A 20,621-nucleotide genomic window follows, 5' to 3' on the forward strand; every position below is an offset into this window, starting at 1 on the left:
CCATACATCCATGCATACACTACACTCACTTATCCTTGAGGATTCTGAGGATGTTGGAGCCCTTTCAAAATGATAGGGTCACAGATGTGGTAGGGAATGGGCCTACTGGGTACAGATCTAGAGGCCCCTGGGAGCTTTTATTAAGTGGCTGTTAACTTTCCCCTTTGGAAAATCAATCAAATGACTACAAGAGCCACAAAACAGCTTTAGTTTTTTGCATATCAATAAGAAAGACAAGCAACTGGTGCAGTTTAAAGGCAAAGGGTGAAGGTGGTCACAGCAAATAGCCTATTGATTTGATTTAGGTCTAGTTTTTGTTGACTGTTTTGATAGATAAAAACAAAACTATTCATAGTATTTGTGTATTATAACATTCACTTATAGTGCCTGAAGGGTATTATATTTTATTAACAATGATAAAACACAGAACAATGTACGTTTTAGGTTCGTCGTTTATTTTTTTAAGCAGGTGGTGAAGCTTTTAGTTTTACCTGTAAATGTTTTATTGAGTAATTCCCGGGTCGTTGTGGGTTCGGACCCGTAGTGCGCTCCGTGGTTCGCGCCAGCTGTGTTCCCACGTCATGTGATGTTGTTGAACACAGCGGCCACAGTCAGAGCGGCACTGAGGATCAGTGTGTGGCTTAAAAAGGTATTCAGTAGAAATGTTTATGCACCTTCAAGCGGATTCGGTCGTGAGGTCTTGTTGTTACTTACAGGTTGCCCAAACTGAAACACTTTCTGGGGCTTGGTTTTGGTGATCACTGGTGTTTTCGACCTCCTCCAACTCCTGGCTAACTATGTGAGCTCACGCTAGCTCGACATTACCGACGTTCAGCCAGGCTGTAGCTGCAGCGGCGGAGCCACTGAGCCGACGATCATTTCCGACAACCCCGTATGGATTTAACGTCGCTATACATCGTTGCTTGATGTTTTACAAAGGGGCGATTAGCGGGCATTTCGAAGATGTGGGATCCTTGTGACCTTAAGCACTTCCTAAAGTGAGTATTGTCTGGACCAGTGATTTTATTTGTGCTTTTTAACGTTACGTTCGTTCTGGTAAAACCACACAAGACAAAACATCATTAGCTAGCATGCTAATAAAGCCGGGTGCATAGACTCGAGTATGTGTACCCATTTATCCTAAAACGAAAACTCGTCTTGCTTACTCATAACATGATAAAATGTAACGAACGTCCCAATAATCGAGAAAACTTTAACTACTATGACTTTATACACACGGTACAGACCAAAGACCGTTGAGTAAAATGTGAGTTAGGAGACTTAGCTAACTAGCTAACTTAGCTAGTGTTAGCTGCTGATGCTAGCAGAGTTCCTCGTCTAGTCGTCATCTTTTATAGAAACAAATATGATTGTTTTCTTGTGCTGTGCAGCCAAGAATGCGTTAAACCTCATACATATCTCAATTCCAGGCACAAAAGTGTTGGCTAATCAACATTAACAACACGAATAACACAAAGCCCAACACGAGCTAGTGCTCTCTTTAAAGATGGCCCACTCTGTGTTGGTGTTAGCTTAGCTGGGTCTGATATTTTTATAAACCGGGGTCACATTCAGCATAGTTCATCCTGTCTGACCTGCCTTCTTAGTGCCTGTATGTCAGAAATGATGTGACTAGTTAGCAAATGTTGGAGAAAAGAATCAATTGATGGACTTGCTCAGCATCTCTCCACTAATTTTCTAAGTGGGTAAATGAACCTTTTAAAGGCCATGTTTTGGCTGTATCCACTCTTCCCGCACAGGCCATGCCCTAGTTACAGTGCATATTTGCTTCAAACCAGTCGCCGTGTGTTTTCACAAGATTGTCGATGTGTTCTTCACGTCACTCGTCATTCTACATCATTCCACATCGTTTATGTTCTGTTGACCATTTGCCTGCGCTTTACGTGTTTAGTGACGAAATCATGGATATATGCTTCCATATAGCCGACCACGATCGAGTTATGTACAAACCATAGTAGCATGTAAGCGTTTACTTTAGTTGGTGCACAGCAACGGCCCACTAAGCTGAGAAATTACGAGATACTGGGTATTAAGATGTGCAATGGGTTTCTCTGTTACACTGCAACCAAAGATAACAATTTCAGGAAGGGATGCCTGCAGGAGTCGTTAATATACAACGGATGGCAACATGTGACAATACTTTCTGACATAGAATACATATACACATTGCTTTGCACAAACCGGCCACATAATTAGACAGACACTGTATTTAGTATGTGATATGAAAAGTTGAATTTCTGCGTTTTTACAAGTTTAGGTGCTGATGATCTTAAAATTATAAAGGTTTCTGATAGAGTAGCTGCAAGCTGTTTTGGACCAACCAATCTCAGTTAATTGCAACCCCTTTTTTTCTTTTTGTCAGGTGTGGTGTCACTTTGGAGGGCTCATTTCTGTGATTTGGATTATTCTTGGCCAGCAGCTTCTTCAGGCCTACTAATCCTAGATGAGTTTCTCAATGGACACTCGGCTCAAGTCAGAGATCAGGTACTAGGCAGCATCAAATGCAACTCACTATATGACTTGTTTAGAGTAGTTTTATAGGAATTTGGAAATACTTATATTATGGTGGTCAAGTTGTATTTTGTTTAGCATACAGCCTGTGCAGATCCTTTTGGCTCTAATTTCCTGTAAAAATATTTTGATATGAAGGTTATCTCAAGGCCCTGTCATTATTTATATATTGAGTTATTTGACAATTAAAAATAAAGGACTCTGCTTGTCAAAAAGTCTTGGGCTTAATTGTATAATTTAAATGCAGATGATTTATTGCATTCATCAGCATTTAGTCATTTTTGAATAGTCAGTGTTTAGACAGGTTGTGTTTGTGCAGCAAAAGATATAGTGCCTGCAAAAATGTCTCATTTTGAAGGTCACAGAGAAAAAGGAAAAAAAATGAAATCCTAAAGGATTAAATGACCCAATTCTTCCATAGCACCCACATTGAGCCTACCCAAAGGAAAACACACACACACTTTAGTGGAATGAAAAGAGGAACAAAACCCCAATCATTCAGTTTTTACATGCTCTGCTGTTTTTAAATTGGCATCACCAGTTGCTAGTCTCACCAGTGAAACCAAGCTATCAGGCTATGTAATGTGAGTTGAAGATGATTTCCAATCTTGTTTAGGGGACCATTATAGATAATTTAAATATACTCTAATACTATACTTTCTTAGTTAGTTGTTTGTCTGCCTAAGGACTGCTTACTTGAGTTTAGTGTTAATAATACCTAACAATAAAATAATAGTATTTTCACAAAATTACATATAGTTAAATTCATGTTCGCCCCATCATTATCCAATCACGGTGGAATATTTCAGGGTTTTGATGAAAAACAAAATCTTTACTAAAAAACTTAAATGGACCTAACAACACTAAGAGTCAAGTCTTTTCAATCTAATGTAGCCACCTGTTCATTCCTTTTAGCTGCAATAGTTCACTTTCTGTGTAAAATATGGGAAAAAGTACACATTTAATAGTCACTGAGTTTTATACTACAGGAGTACCTTTTATTATTTGCAAAATTTAAATCCATTCTTTTCAGTCACTGTCTGTCTGTCACTGTGCCAGGTTGTGCATGTAGTCTAGACACATACTATGACACAACTGCTATATCCTGGAGCCCATCCTAAAATGGCATGTCAATCCTTTCCACATTTTCTGCAACACAGTTAAGATGATATTTAAAATGTTTTTGATATCCTGTATAATTTCTTGCATTTGGAGACAAATGCTTATGCATATATGCTTATACTTAGTATAAAATGTTTTTGTACTTCAAGAACTGATAAAACAGTTTAAAAAAAGGATATTTTTATATCCTGCAGGGTTGCCCTGGGAATTTTTTTTAATATTCCTGATCACCTTAAATTAGTATGTAGTTATACATAAACTGCACCAGTTGATTTCTGCCTTTCCTCTTTTTTTATGGTCCTGCTATTCTTATGTACCTCAGAGAGGAGGGGAGTGGTGCTTCGGTAAGTCTTTTTGTTAATGTTTAATTTTACATTTTCAAAAAACTGAAGTCACAAATTTATTTGTCTTTTTTCTTTTTTATTATAGGTGAAGGTGGAGGGTCTGTCCAAAGCAGCTCTAATCAAGAGTCTGTCTCCTAGAGTGATTCTATCTAACCATCTCTTGCCTAAAGGGAGCAAGATGAAAGTAAACCTAGAGGATCAGGGTCGTCAGAAAGTGTCCTTCAGTTTCTCACAGACCAAGAAACCACTGCAGAGCCTGTTCTTCGTCCCTACCAGCCCTGACAAGTCTGCAACTGAACCTCAGACAGTCGTGTCACAGTCAACACCAGACAAAGGCAGCCAGAGTACAGGTAAAACTGAGCAAAAGCAGACTCTCACGGTGCCAGCGTCAACAGCGGAGACACCTTCTCAAACGCCAGTCACCTCAGCTAATAAATTGAACCTGGACTTAGCAAAGATGCACTTCAAGAAGCAAATTCTCAGTGTCTCAGTGAATGAAGAGAAACCAATATCAATTATGCCAGAGGAGCAGCACTCCTCTGAATTGCAGAATTTACAGAAGTCTACAAGTAAGAGTGCAGTTGAATTCCCAACACACCAGCCTCAGAATGTTGCCAACTTCTGCTCGTCTGAGAATTCTCACGTTGTATCCTCTGAGACAAAGGTAACCCAGAACCCCAAGAAGCCAGGGGCTTCCTCAGGAAAAGATGGAGACACTTCCAGCAGTACTGAGCAGGACAATAAAATATACAAAAAGAAAGACAAGTCCCAGCATGATAGTGTTCCCCCTGGTTCAGAATCTGATGGAGATTCAGTCCAGATGTCTTCCACTTATAAGTTTGCTGATTCCAAAAGCAAAACAAACTCTGATAACAGAAGCAAAGAGGTTAAAAAGTCTTCTAGTTCTCATGTGGAGGAAAAGGAAAAAAGCTCCTCTAAAAGGTCACAGAATCATGAAAGGTCCTCTAGTTACTCCAAATCTGACCGTGAATCGAGACGCACTTCATCACGCTGCTCTCGATCAGAAAAAGATCGCAGAAGGTCCAGGTCTAGATCACGTTCAAGATCAAGAGGGTCTCGAACAAGTTCATCTCACTCAAAGTCAGAGAGATCAAGAGGTGACAGAGGATCCCGCTCTGAAAGGTCATACTATCATGATTCTGACCGACGGTCACACAGGTGTTCTCCACGTAGAGAGAGAAGACGTTCTCGTTCCCGCGTTGACAGAACTCGGGACAGTTCTGATTCTGAGGATGACCATAGGAAGACAAGGACAAGGACAAGTGACTGCACTAGATTGTCCACCCATTCAAGTGCACATAAAGAGACAAAACCATTGTCTTACTCAAAATCTGGGAAAGTTCCTAAATCTGCAAGTTCTCCTCACTTCTCTGAGTTTGATAAAAGAACACAAACGTCAAAGTCTGAAAGGACATCAAAGAGAGTATCAGACTCTGATTCACAACGCAAGTGCTCACCTGATTTGGACTCCATTTATCGTAAATCTAACACCCATCACAAGTCAGAGACCAACAGCAAATCCTCTTCTTCCAGTATGCATACACGCTCTCAAACCTATGAAAAACACCAAAAAAGCAGCTCCAGTGACTCTGAGGCAGATCACAAGGGAAAATCACAGGCCTCTGATAAAATCTCTGGTCCAGAGGAGAAGAGTCAAAACTCTTTAAAGAAATCCATTAGAGTGGACTTGATACCATTGACTCCTTCTAGAACTTCTGTGAAAACCAGTGGGCATGATAGACAATCAGAAGACATAGTTCATAGCTCCAGCAAAGCACCGTCCTTTGTAGTCACCACAGAAGTTTGCTTGCAAAGTGAAATAGAAAAATCAGATACCCATCAAGATGTTAATGAATATAGTAGTCAGGATAGTAAGGTGATTGTCTCATTTATGGAAAGGGATTTGCAAGAATCATCCAAAAGAGCAAAAGAAAGTAAATCAGGTCTTGAAGATGAGATTAAGTTTACCTCAGCTATAACCTCAAGTGAAAGCCTCAAGCATATAAAAGATAGCTCGGAAAACCTGTCCAATGTGAAAGATAGCCTTTCTTCTAATAATCAATCGCATGTGAACTTAAATGCAGCTGACTTAAATTCATGCAGTAGTGATGATAGTATAATGGGCAGCCAGGACAAGAAAGTTGCTGACTCTTCACTAGGGCCAAAATCCTTAACTGACACAGTAGACAAAACTGTCACACATGATGTCCATGAGAACACTAAAGCAGAAACTGATGAGCTGAATAAACTTTTGACAGCTGACAAGGAGCCTGGAACAAGTGTGCCGCTCAAATTGGATTCATCATGTCTTGAATCTGAAAATCAGCTCACATGTGGGAAGCAAAGTATGGATACTGTTAAAAAAAGCAGCACTACCATCAAAAGGTCTCGATGGGATATTGTTGGGCAGGACACTTTAGAGAGTGATAATCCACTGAGGACATTTAGTGTAGAGAGTAAGCCTACTGTTAAAAAAGTGATCTCAGTCAAAAAAATAGAGTTTTCTAAAGACATTAGCCAGCAAAGCTCAGAAATTAAACAAAATATTCAAGAAATTGAAACACATTCCATATCAGTGAAACAGGACGTTAACTCAGCCAGCACTTCTATGACTGATAAATGCAAAGACCAAAGTGGGCTGTCACAAGCAAGCACCAGCATTGACCACTGTGACCTAAAATTAACCGTTTCTCAAACAACAAACGCAGCCTCTGAAGATCAGATTCTACACACAAACGATACATCACAGGGTGACACTTCTGTAAAAGCGCAAAGTTGGAATGGGAATGATCATGAAGAAAAGTTAAAGGACAGTGTTCATATGAGCAAACTAAGTAAGACAGCGTCACTTAATCAGGATGCATTAGGAGAGCAGAGTGAGGCCAGTGATAGTGACAATTCAGAGTATGACTCTGATTGTGGTGAGGCTATAAAACGATTGCACTCTGTGGTGGTGGTGCCAAAGAATTCTTCCCTAACACAGGACACGGTAGCTTCCTGCAGCCCTGTTAATAATTTAGAACTGCGCAATGCTTATGTGTCACCTAATATAAATATCCATGAAATCCCAGATCAAGTTAGTTCTAATAGCAGTATGTTTTCTCAATCCCAGAGCAATATGATTGATAGCACAAGTCACTCCGAGGGTTCCAGCAGCATCAGTGCCCTGCCTTATGTGAACAGTCATATTAGTACCCATGAAAGTGCTACAGATCCTGCTCACAGCCTTGATAATTCCAGACATTGTGAGCAAGAGCACAAACAGCATGTTGTAAGCAGCAGGTGTGAACAGATGTATTCCCATTACCACCATGATGATTTCTCCAGTTCTGACAGTATCATTGGCAAGAATGAAATCAGCTTGGGTTGGGATTTTTCACAGCCAGAGCAGCCCAGTAGTACATATCAGCAGCCTGATAGTAGCCATGGGCCACAATTACCAAACACTAAAGTGACAGAAACCTCTCTCAAGGGACAGGAGCACAGGCTGAATAATGCTTCCTGGAGCCACCAGTCTCCAAACATGCAGACTAGCAGAAAACTCCACATCCAATCAGATGAAAATCAGGATCCTGCAGGTGAAATCCATCCCGACTCTCTCACTAATGACCATGACGACTACAGTGGGCATAAACTACCAAATCTTATTAAAACAGCGGTTGAATACAGTGGATCTAGCACTCCAGGGTCATCAAGCTTTGTACAAGGTCATGAAATAAGTAGTAACAGCAGGGTCTCTGCCATGCCTGAACCCCCCAGAGACGATCATTTTAGGCCCCACAGAAGCAGGGGCCCACCTAAGAAAAGGCGCCCAGAAATTGAATCAGATTCAGACAATGAAGCAGAAGCTGGGCCTGCAGGCAAAAGAGAGCGTCAAGGAGATACTGACATTTGTAAGGAACCTCTTGTCAAAGCTGCGGAGCACTGCCCATCACTTACTCTGCAGGACTTTCAGGATGCTAATAAATGGAAAGAGTTGGCCAAGGCTAAAAAGATGCCCCCTTATTTTGACCTTATTGAGGAGAACCTGTACTTGACTGAGAGGTAATGTGTTGTCTAGCCCAAATGATCAAATATCCAAATGTCTTTTTACCTTGAATAACTAAGTAATACAACATTTAAGTACTTTCAGACTTGAGCTTTAAAGGTTTTAAAATGTTATTTCCAGAAAAAAGAGCAAATCACATCGTGATATCAAGAGAATGCAATGTGAGTGTCCAGTGCTTCCTAGAGAGGAGCGTTCAAGAGGAGCATTGGCATGTGGGGAAGACTGTTTAAACCGGCTGCTGATGATCGAGTGGTAAATAGATTATTACAAAAAATATTGTACCACAATTTGAGATTCCATACCTGCTTTCTTTTAGACTGATGAAGCTACTTGGATTAGTAGTGAAACGTTTTGACCTAAGAATTAGGTCCATTTGCCATGATTCAAACTATAGGTTGTACCACAGCATTTTCCAGGGTTTCTAGGTAATGAAAACCAAGAAAAACATGAATTCCTAGAATTGAAATGCTTGAGAAATTAGTGGAAAAAAGTATAAATACCGTTAAATCTCATTTTCAACCTGATAATTTATATGTTTTGCTTTGACAACTGTAAAAAAACAAAATCAAGTTAAATAATAGTCCTGGTAAGAGCTGGGCAAGAGTGGGTACAAGTCATGTTGTTTATCATCAAAATTATGTTAATAGTTAAGTTAGTCTGTAAAAAATATTTTTTCAAATAAAAAATGTGTTGCAGCTTATCCTCACCATAAACTTGTTTTTACTTTTTTGTCTTGTACATTGTTTTTCCAGCTCATCAAGGTGCCTAAATGGACCCTACTGCTCTAACCGACGCTTCCAGATGAAACAACATGCAGACTTTGAGGTTATCCTCACACAAGACAAGGGCTGGGGACTACGGGCAGCTAAAGACTTGGCTCCGTAAGCCTTTTAAAAGTTTTTAGTACAACATTTTTAAATGTTTTTAGCATTTTACACTGAAGCAAGTATGATTTCTGAGTTCCATCCCGCTCTTTTGGATTATATTATGCCACATAATGAAAATGTTCACATTGTTTCTACTATTAAATCCTCTGTAATGTCTTGCACATACAGCAGAATTGACAAAGTTGACTATTGACTAAACAAAGTAACTGCATACCAAAATAATCAGCCAGCAAAATAGTCAGTCAACACTAGAAAAAGGACTCAAACATGTGTATTGCAGTTAATCATGGTGTCCAGTGTTACGGCAGAAAGGATAGTAGACAGTATGATTGTTTGTTTTGTTGTGCTCTCAGGAACACCTTTGTATTGGAATACTGTGGGGAGGTCTTGGACCACAAGGAGTTCAAAACAAGGGTGAAAGAATATGCTCGCAATAAAAACATCCATTACTACTTCATGTCTTTAAAAAATAACGAGGTATGTGATGCTGTTGCACATTTCAGATAATGTTAATATTTTCTGGCTTGATCCAAGTGTAATGCCTGGCAGAAATATTTGATTGTGCTGCATTGTGTCTCTCCAGATCATTGATGCAACACTCAAGGGTAATTGTTCTCGCTTTATGAACCATAGCTGCGAGCCAAACTGTGAGACCCAAAAGGTACAGTGACAAAAAGAGCACTTCATAAACACTCTTTCAGGTTGGTAGTCTCAAAACTGACATACTGATGATGATTTGTTATCCCTTTTCAGTGGACAGTCAATGGCCAACTTAGAGTTGGGTTCTTCACCACCAAAGCTGTCACTGCAGCAACTGAACTGACATTTGATTACCAGTTCCAGAGATATGGGTATACCTTGCATTTGTTTCCTCCACATTTTTATTTTATATTGTATATGTAAAAACATTTAATATATAGATATGTGTTCACATAGTTTTGGTCATAAAGACTGGTTATTTAATCTCTAATGGTTGGTTTTATGTTTGGGATTTCACCTTTGTTTTATTTTACCTTCCAGCAAAGAAGCACAAAAATGCTTCTGTGGAGCTCCCAGCTGCAGAGGCTTTCTGGGTGGGGAGAACAGAGTTAGTGTTCGGGCAGCTGGAGGGAAGATGAAGAAAGACCGCAGTCGAAAGAGTGCTCTGACCACCGTCAGTTCTTTCACCTTTGAAAGTCTTTCTAACCTCTTACACTTATACACATTATAAGATTAAAAAAATATAATAACTGTCAATTTCAGCCTGGTAATGTTTAATCAGAATGTTAATAAATATTAACGTTCTGATTTAGACAATGACATTAGATGTTAGCAATTACCAGTAACAGTAATGTTGTTACTCTTGGCTCATCTAAGTAATAGTAATTAAATCAACTTGTCTTACCATGCTGCTAGAATTATTTTATGCCATAATGATGTTAGTTGTATGTTTCTAAGGCAAATGTGTCAACTGTATTGATGATAAAACACCTTGGTCTTCCGCAGGTGGATGAAGAACTTGAGGCATTACTGGAGAATGGAGAAGGCCTGTATGATGAGAAACAGGTGGTGTCTCTCTGCAGACTAATGGTCCGAGTGGAAACCATGGAGCAGAAGCTCACCTGTCTAAAGCTCATACAAGTATGATTAGATTGAATGTTTACTATATGTACAAAATAGTTTGTCTGCATTTGTTAGTATCATTTGCAGTAGCCAATGTTTGTTGCATGTTGTTGCACAGGATACTCAAAATCCATCATGCTTGAAGCAGTTCCTGGACCATCATGGATTGTCTTTGCTCTGGATCTTCATGGTAGAGCTTTCTGAAGCTAAAGGCAACAGTGCCAACAACATCAAACAGCAGGCAGAGGTGAGGGTTTTCAGGTTAAAGTTATAAAACATCTCTAATGTGGTCTAACCCCAACAAAGTGGATTTTTTTCAAACCACAGAGTCTGCATGGTCATACACACAGTTATTTGATTATTGATAATGCTCTATTAACAGATCATGAAGACCCTGGCTGTGCTGCCTATCTCTACTAAGAACATGTTGGAGGAAAGCAGAGTCCTCACTTTCATCCAGCGATGGGCGCAGACAAAATCACTGCCTCAGCCTTCTGAGATGGATGGCTACTCCAGTGAGAACACCTCCCGTGCTCAAACACCTCTCAACACTCCTGATGGTTCTTCCACCAAATTGGGACCAGAAATAGATGGTGACACATCCAAACCTGCTGTGTACCGCCGCCTTAAGATCATCAGTGAAAACAGTCTGGACAGCGCACTCTCTGACGCTAGCAAAGCATCTGATGGAAAAGAGGAAGAGGAGGAGGATGACGATGAGGAAGAAGATGAATCGTCACGTGTGGGCCTTCCTGATGGGAAACAGTTGAAGGGAGACCAAGCTAGTGAAGCTGCAGATCCAACAAAAGAAACAAAGGAAGAATCAGTGAAAGAGGACAAGGAGCAAAAACAGGAAGAGGACGGAATGAGTTTAAGTAGTCAGCATGAACCTCAAATTGAGGACATGACAGACCGAACAGATCTGGAGAAGGAGGATGATGAGATGAAGGAGGACACAAGTAAGTGTCTGAAGGAAGAACCTGAGGAGTCAAAGGAGGCCAGTGAAGAACAGGAGAGTGGGGAGGAGCAGAATAGCCAGGCAGTGACAGAAAGTGCTGAATTGGAAGGTGATCAGCCCACTGTTGAGGTTCTTGAACCAGAGAGTCAGTCTAACCAAACAGATGCCACTGCTCCTCCACCTGAGCTGCCTTCAGAGCAGGGTGAAACCCCAGTGGAGACACAAGAGGCAGAGAAATCTTTTCCTGATGGTGAAGCACAACCTGGTGAATGTACCACTGATACACCACCAAGTTCTGATGTCCCAGAGGTCAGTATGCCCTCTGAAGTGACAGCAGTTCCTGTGGAGCCATCATTGATTGGAACTCCTTCTCAGGATGAAGAGGAAGGTGTCTCCGATGTGGAGAGCGAGAGGAGTCAGGAGCCCCAACTCGGTGCTTTGGACATAAGTGGTATGGCTGCCAGGCTTCTGGAAAGTTGGAAGGATCTGAAGGTGAGTCCAAGTAGTCAGTTTTAAAGTCAGACTAATTTCAACCATACATGAAAATGTAATGATTTATGATTGTTTGCTATTGAATAATGAAATTTTAAATAAAAGCTGTCTTATTTGTCTTTGTCTTTTAGGAAGTGTACAGAATACCAAAGAAGAGCCAAGTGGAAAAGGAAGCAAATGGTACTGTTAAGTTCACTGCTGACTTTTGGCTCAGCTTTTTTTTTTTTCTATCTGATTTTGACTAATTAGACTTTCTTTCAGATCGTAGTCGAGATCGAGAAAATGCTTTGACGCCTCGCACCACTTCCGCTAGCCGAGAACGTGACAGGGAGCGAGACAAGGAGAGAGAACGGGACAGAGATTATGACAGAGACTGGGACAGAGAAAGAGATCGTGATAGGGACCGTGATCGAGTTGCTGACAAAACTCTCCGCAGCACTGAGAGACGGAGGAGACGCTCCGTGTCTCCACCAGCCTTATGCTATGAGAGGAGCACCAGACGCACTGAGGAACGGTAAGATTTCTTACCTTGTCACTGGAGGAAGACCGGAGAGTGTCTTCCAAGCACACTGAATATCTTTATATAGCTGCATACCATTAGTAAAATTTTGGAATGTAATATTGATCATTTTCTATGAATTTTTTAAGGTTTGACCCATCAAACACCAGCAAAACACCAAGGGGAGTTGCTGGTAAGGAGCGCAACAAGCTGTCCACAGAGGAACGCAGAAAGCTGTTTGAGCAAGAGGTTGCTCAGCGAGAAGCCCAAAAACAGCAGCAGCTTCAACAGCAGCAACTTCAAACTATGGCTTATGACCCTGCTCTGGGTTATGCCTCCAGTCCTGGCTTCATCACCTACCCTCCTGGATATCCCATACAGACTTTTGTTGATCCCTCCAACCCTAATGCAGGCAAAGTACTGCTCCCTACCCCTTCAGTTGAGCCCACCCTGAGCTATGAACAAACTCCTACCCCGCGTCTTATCTCAGACCTGGGACTACCATCTCCATCTTCCACTTCCCAAGCCACTCCAGTGTCTAATCTCTCTCAGCACATCACCACCACCAACCCCCAGGCATATGCCCAGCCAACTGTAGCAACCCAAGATGCAGGTGTAGCTGTCCTCTCTGTACCAGCCCAGTCTGCCCCCCAGGTACAGGGCCAGCAGAGTTACACCACTCTCTGGGACCCCACCACTCAGCAGGCAGTGACTGTGCAGACCCAGCCAGCACAGCAGTATGCCACAGCTCCAGCACAGGCCCAGACACAGACGGCCATCTATTACCAGGGCCAGCCGTGCCAAACCATCTACAGTATCCCAACCGCCTACCCTCAGACCAGTGCTCCAGTCATACAAGTAAAGGACCTTGCCATCAGAATATTTAGCATTAAACAGAACTTATAGAGTTACAGCACTCCATTGCTTTTGTATTACTGCTAATATGGAATGGAGAACCTGTCTGATATGATTGTACTTTGTGTTTCTTAAGGCATACACTGAGCCTACAGCCAGCTACCTGCATGGCCAACCAGTGTATTCTGGCCATCAGCAGGGAGTAGTGGTGCAACAGGGAGGAACAGTCACCACCATTGTCACATCCCAAACAGTCCAACAGGTAACACATACACTTCCTTCTCCAGCTTCTAAAAAATATGGAGTAAAGAGATATCTGCTCTTTTAATCTATGACATAAAAATTTTAAATATCAGTTGTAAGTTTTTATTAATGTAATGCATTGCCCGTTTATTAGGGTAATGGGAAACAAACAGTGATTGGCAGTTGTTCTTGATAGGATATTTGATGAGGAAAGTTAGTTAGTTCTGATTCGATTGAAGATGCAATCAGGTTGATTTAAAGACGTTATTTAAAGTGAGACAGTTTTTCTATAAAGCTGAATTTGAAGTTTTAAAAGTTCTTTTTTCAGATATTTTTTACAAATCCCATCTTTTGCTGCTATATGAGGTTTAAAGGCTGCCCTGTTTCAGGTTTGCCATAAGGGGGTAGTATACATCTACTCATCTACTAGCCATGTTAATGCAAGTCCTGCCCATAAAATAGCAAAGTGCCTTCCAAGATGTGACTAAAGTTAAAATAAATAAAGGCTGCATTTGTATATTACAATGGAAACAACCCTTGTAAGATTTCAGACTACAGCTATCACATATGCAGCCTAAGTGAATCAGACTCTCTCCCTTTAAACTAAACCTCCCAAAATTATTGGTTGTTAAAAGTGAAGCTCCATGGATTAGATTATGTTTTTATAATTTATTTTGCTCCTCCCCAGGAAATGATTGTACCCAACAATGTGATAGACCTGCCTCCTCCCTCTCCCCCCAAACCCAAAACTATCGTCCTACCTCCCAATTGGAAAGTGGCTCGGGACCCTGAAGGCAAAATCTACTACTATCATATTGTCACAAGGTTGGTATAGCAGTGTCTGTGTGTATGTTGCCAGAAAACCCCTGAACGATTTCTGTGTCACATAATTTTTCACTACACATTAGGCAAACACAGTGGGACCCTCCAACCTGGGAAGGAAGTAGCGACAGCACTAGTGTGGACCATGAATCTGAGATGGACCTGGGAACACCAACCTATGATGAGAATCCCTCCAAGGTGAACTTTTAACAGTAATTGTTTTTTAGACAGCTTGTGAAACGGGTAGAATGTGTAATAGTTCAATAGTGCACAAAAGTATGCTGTTACCTAAGATAAGATATGAAAACCTTTATTTGTCCCACAATGGGGAAATTGCAGTTTTTACATCAACATCAAAACTAGGGGGCGCAAAAACACAGGATCAAAACCTACATTCTACACCTACACCCCTACACTCATTTGGCCTTGTCTGCCATCTTGGACTTCTGGAGAATTTGTCAATAAATCATTCAATGTCCAGTCAGTCACAAAAGCAACCAACATCGTTTACTGACAGAAACGTTCATGAGCCCGCCCCCAAACTGTCAAAACCACCACTCATGTTTTGTCACGCACAAAAATGTCAATGGAGCAAAGAGAGCAGTCGAGGGAAATCCTGTGCTGAGCAAGGAAAACTATTAAATGGAGTGTCAGAGAAATACATTTGAGGAGGGAAAAAAACAGTTTGAATGTGACATTACGATAAACATATGTGCAGCTCTCACATTTGCGCTCACGAGTGGAGATATTTGTTCTTGTGAACTGTTAAAAGGTGCAGGTATGTAGTTTTCACCCTGTTTTTGCACCCCCTAGTTTTGATGTTAATGTAACGCCATAGAAAAGAAGCAACAACTATGTTCCTTCATTTAATAGTGTGGAAGAATCAGCTTCACTTTTTTGTTTGGTTCCCAGAAGGTTTGTGCTTGGATGCAAAACATGATTATAGTGTTTGTTTCTTGAGGTAATTGAAGATGTTGCACTAGTGATTATTTTCAGCTGTGTCTCAAGGGGAGACAAAAAAAACCCTCAGCACAACATCACACTGAGCAAGTGTTACAAGCTCCCAGATCACTCCTTGCTTCAGCAGAAGCTACATGGGGACAAAGATTTGAAAAGAATCCACTCCCTCAACCCCCCACGCCCAGCTGTCTGTCCCTTAGCTTCAAGGCCTTATGGGGAAGGATGGCTGAGCTCATCTCCTCTTCCTTAGCCTCGTTTGTTTTCTCTCTTTTTTATTTTTTTTTAGGGTAATGGAAAGCATCTGGAGGAGTAAGCATTCATTTAATTGTGGTTTCTTGTATTATATTCTAACAATCTAAGAGTCCCTTTTGTCGCTTTTAAAAACTTGTAACAGTTTTTAAACAATAGCATCAAACCTGAGGGGTATAGCCATGTTTTTCATATGGTGGTTCCTGCCAAAAACAGCTCTAAAGTCATGGACCAATTCCCAGCATGTGTTTAGTCAGTGATAGTGTGTGTGTGTGTGTGTGTGTGTGTGTGTGTGAGGGTGTGTGTGTGTGTGTGTGTGTGTGTGTGTGTGTGTGTGTGTGTGTGTGTAAATGTTTGCTCTAGATCCTCACTACTTTGTTGTGTGTGTAGCTAGTCAGTTGTCGCATACTCGCCTTTGTTGGTGAAGGCTGAGGCCAAAGAGGCAGCATCCTGGCAGGATATCCCTACTTCGTGTCAAGTAGCTGGTGAACAGGTGCTGTTTGATGCCTCACTGACCTTGATAGCTACTGCTCTGCAGCCAGCTGCAGTGTTTGACTGAGCTAGTGCAAAGATCATTGTAATTGCAGAAAATGACTTTAGCTGGATGGCTGGATTATGCCTTTATAACATTGTAATTCTGGTTTCTATTATAGCTAAGAAAGAGTCTTGCCAAAGTGAAAGCTGAATTGGACCAAATTAGATTTTGTGAGAAGCTACCCCTGCAAAGCCATGGGTTTATTGTGAAACTAATTTTTTTTTGTTGTTGTTTTTCGTAGTATTTAATCATATCATTCATCTCTTCCATTATTTTGCAGTTCTCCACAAAGACAGCTGAGGCAGACACTTCCAGTGAACTGGCTAAAAAGAGCAAAGAGACATTTCGTAAAGAGGTGAGCCAGATTCTCTGCAAATCATATTATTAAACTCTGAATGTTTATATTTTTTAAACATTTTCACCATTACTCACATTATAACTCGCCTACTGAATATCTTCTGTCCATCCATGGAACTTTAATTTTTACAAATTCTTCTCTTTACATGTCTTTTTGTGTGTTTCAGATGTCCCAGTTCATCGTGCAATGTTTAAATCCCTATCGGAAGCCAGACTGCAAATTTGGACGCATCAGCAACACAGAAGACTTCAAACACCTGGCTAGAAAAGTAAGATTAAATTATTGTGTTTCCATTAATTTCCACAGAAACTTTCAACCTTTCCTTGGCCTTGACATGGGCAGACCACAGTAAAACTACTGGTGGGCTTTTAACTTAAAAGGAAATTTTGCAGTTTCCCTCAAACCAGAACTAAATAGTTGAGCTCCTATGATTTTTTTTTTTTCTCTCCCTCTGTTATTGTATTCTGTCTCTGGAAAAGACTAAGAACACATGGTACATGTAAACTTTTATCTCACTCGCTTTTGTTTGATTCAGTCCTTTCTAAAAGCTCATCTCAGCCAGAATTTCTTTAAAGTGTTTTTTTTTCTGCGGTTCCTGGTGGGTTCATGGATTGTGTATTTGGGGAGCGGTCTGTACATAGTGCCACTCAGACATACCAGGACTATGAGACATGAAGACAATAAACAGCGCTTCACTCATTTAGAGATTGCATTTTCTTGTCTCAAATAATGAAAGACAAAGGCACCAAAAGAGAATTAAGCATCCAACCACTTGACCACAACATTGTAATTATATCATTTACTGTCATCTAGTGACAAGAAATATGTGTAACACTTTCCTCATCTCCCCTCAATCTTCTAGCTAACTCATGGAGTTATGAATAAGGAGTTGAAAGCTTGCAAGAATCCTGAGGACCTTGAGTGCAATGAGAATGTGAAACACAAGACCAAGGAGTACATCAAGAAGTACATGCAGAGATTTGGCTCTGTGTACAGGCCCAAGGAGGACACAGAGGTGTACTAGCCTCAGAGGCCATCTATGTTACACTTGCTCTGCGCTAACACAGGAGAAGCACAGATTTTGCCTTTCCATCTATTCCTCGTGTATGAATTGGCCTGAACCTTGAAGTAGCTTCTTACCTGTATTTATGACAAAGAATTGCACTGCTGTCGAAGAAGCTCTTCAGACCCCGAGGATCACAGAGGAGCTCTAGTCTAGAGACTGTCGGAGACTCGAGTGCCGCTGAACAACCTGAGACTCCAAATGCAGTGTTCTCAAAGCATAACACTGAGGGGTGCTACATAGACTGATGTTCTCACTAACTGTTTGATTTTTAGTATTTTTTTTTCGTTTGTGGCTCTTAAATGTTCCTGAGAATATCACCTCAATTCCACTTTTTAAACTCTTCTAGCCCTGAATGAGGATTACTCGTCAGAATCAACTTTGATATTTATCAAATTTAGTTTGTTACCTTCCACTGTTTAAAATGGATCAATGACAGAACAGTCCTTTTTTTGTCCTTCCAGTTTACTTTTTTCTTGTGCACGCTTCAACCCCCTGCCGATGACTCTGTATCTGGTGCTGCTTTTAACTGGGCTGTGGAGGTCCAAACTTCCACTCAAACCCTGCCTTCTTAACCACAAGACTTTGGAGCCTCCATTGTTTTATGAATGCATGGTGTTGGCTGAGATCAGAGTGGTATGGAATTCATGGAAATTCCTACATTTTTAAAGCCCTCGCCAGGATGAGCTTTTACTTTCAATACTCTTAGGGATCAGCTAGTAACTAGCAGGTTGGCAGAGGGGTAAGACATTTCCCACATCTTTTATAAATTTATGTATAATAACGGGTTCAGGGTTTGAATGCTATGGTTTGATGTGCTGTTTAGCTGTGTGTCAAATTTTCCCTGTTTCCTGTCCAACTTACCCACCAACTAGTTCTGCCCTGTTTCCTCTTGTCACAGGAATGATGGTGAAATGGAAGGTTGTAGCATTGAGGTTTTAACATTTTCTGAACATCTCTTGTGTTTTCGTTTTTAGGTTGTCCTTGCTCCACAAAATAACACATTAATTTCCCAAGGTTGTCAAATCAGTTTAATTAGCATTAGGTCACAGATTTGTTGCAGCCTATTAAGTTGCATTAAACAATGTTTCAACATATGTACATTGCTTTATATGTGAATATACTGAATAATAGTTTGGGGAAGGTTTAAATAAGCAGACACTTTGTAAAAGGACTATCATTTCCTAATTGAAAGTGTAAATAAGGTGTAAAATTACCAAAGCTGTATGCAGGAGACTAGCTGTCAGGGAGCAAACAGTGAGCCCACCCATCCCGCCCATCCTCACCAGTTCAGTCCTCCTGATGCAGTTACCACATCAGTCTGTCAAACTTAGTACCCCACTGACTCACAGTGGGAGAGATTATCACGTTCTTTTGCTTTTTCTTTTTTAATTATTATTTTTCTATGTACAAAGTAAGTTTCACCCCCCTCTACTGTAAGTATTGTGTAAGCACATTGTCATACCGAGTGTACAAACATTTTAAAAGATAATAAAATTTTTTTGTAAAATTATATGTTTCCTTGCCATGAGGTTGAGCTGGGTCCATGTGGGTGTCGGTTAAATTGACTCAAACAGATCTAAGCAAATGTGACTGCCCTCTGTTACATGATTAACTGCTGAGTGCACACCCAATCCCATTTTAGATTAGCTAATTCCTCTAATAAGTGGTGCATGAATGCAACTGGAGCACATGCATGTAGTGTTGAGCCAGATGTTTGGCCCCTATATAGGGAATTCAAGTCATCAACTGCCTTCATTAGAGACGTTCAGTGCTCTCTAAATATGGAGATCTATGATGAGCAGAGCGAGGCTCTGCCTCTGCTTCCCCTTTTTCCTCTGTCCCTACCCCCTTTCTAGTATATGCACATTCCGCAGCCCAGTGCCTGTGTGCTCCAGACCGCAGTTAAGCAGTCCCGTCTGGAGTGTGTGACGGCATGCAACACTGCCCTAGGCCATGCAAGATGCCTGCTACCACTTAAAACTGAAGGCAAAGAGATCATTAACAGATTTGAGCTCAGAGCAGAGTGGGAGAAGGAATCAGATTGTAGCTCAGAAGCCGAGGAACCTTTCTTCTGGAATATTTTGGTTTAAGCTATTATTTTCATTTCACCCTCAAATTATTAAAAACCTATTAACTTACCTCCCTCTGGGTTTGAGATAGGAAATGTTCTTATACACCAAATCTCTTGATAAGGTAAAATATAGTCCAAATATCTGCCAACATGCACAATTTCCACACCGCAATCCAAGGAGTGGTTTTTATACTGGGCTGAAATGACAGAAATGTCAATACAATTTGTACTCTGTTTCAGCAATAGCTAACTAATTTTCATGACTCCCCAATAAAAAGTTACTTTTCATTTAGTGAAAACAACAGTTTATTGTTGTATTACCTACACCCAAATTAAATAAACAATGCCCTATTTTTGTAGTAAGCTGGTAATTTTAGGGTCTATGAGAGGGCAGGATCCTGAAATAGAAGTGTTTATTAAACTGTGGAGGCCTGTTTTTGAGTCTTTTGTGTGAATTGTACAATGTCAGATTAATTTAAAGTGCCAGTTTATGCCATTAATTTCAATTGTTTATCCATTAATTTTACTTAAAGGTATTTAAATTGTGAAATCAATTAATTTTATTATGTTTAGCCTTTTCAGTTGTTTATTCATTACCTTTAGGTATTTTAATCCATTTACATATATGCCTTTTACTGATTGCAAACTTTATTTCTTTTTAATCATTTATCCATTATTTTTTAGCTACCTAGTTCACCATCCATAAAGCATTACTTTTAGCTTTTTTTAGATGCTAGCTGGTTTAGCTAGTTCACATTTATTAGTTCACGCTAAACATTTCAACAATTTATTACATTTTATTATAATTTATCCATTATTCTTTTCTTATTATTTTAGCTATTATATCTATATATATTGCTTTCCATTTCAAGCATTCAGCAATACCTTTAGCTGTTTCAAGTTTCAAACTAGACTTCACCGTGAATATTTCTAATGAATGATGCTATACTTATTGTG

The 20,621-nt window shown here is 40.4% G+C and overlaps 1 protein-coding gene across 3 annotated transcripts; it reads left to right on the forward strand.

Moving 5' to 3' along the window:
* Positions 1–597: 597 nt before the first annotated feature.
* setd2 (SET domain containing 2, histone lysine methyltransferase) lies at positions 598–19,103 on the forward strand. Of its 3 annotated transcripts, none has more exons than XM_026293055.1 (23): positions 598–998; positions 2,384–2,505; positions 3,977–3,998; positions 4,084–8,063; positions 8,188–8,319; positions 8,820–8,948; positions 9,308–9,431; positions 9,538–9,615; positions 9,708–9,805; positions 9,975–10,107; positions 10,440–10,574; positions 10,675–10,803; positions 10,939–11,823; positions 11,890–12,006; positions 12,138–12,186; positions 12,268–12,520; positions 12,655–13,363; positions 13,497–13,622; positions 14,292–14,428; positions 14,512–14,623; positions 16,450–16,524; positions 16,694–16,795; positions 17,390–19,103. In XM_026293055.1, the coding sequence occupies exons 2-23, from the start codon at positions 2,465–2,467 to the stop codon at positions 17,549–17,551; spliced, it is 7,728 nt and encodes a 2,575-aa protein (XP_026148840.1). In that variant the 5' UTR covers positions 598–998; positions 2,384–2,464; the 3' UTR covers positions 17,552–19,103. The 3 variants fall into 3 exon arrangements, with proteins under 3 accessions (XP_026148840.1, XP_026148838.1, XP_026148839.1); XM_026293054.1 differs by having other exon boundaries at positions 618–649; positions 717–998; positions 10,939–12,006; XM_026293053.1 differs by having other exon boundaries at positions 10,939–12,006.
* The last annotated feature ends 1,518 nt before the right edge of the window (positions 19,104–20,621 follow it).

The sequence above is a fragment of the Mastacembelus armatus genome, chromosome 16, assembly GCF_900324485.2.
Source record: "Mastacembelus armatus chromosome 16, fMasArm1.2, whole genome shotgun sequence".
NCBI classification, from domain to species: domain Eukaryota; kingdom Metazoa; phylum Chordata; class Actinopteri; order Synbranchiformes; family Mastacembelidae; genus Mastacembelus; species Mastacembelus armatus.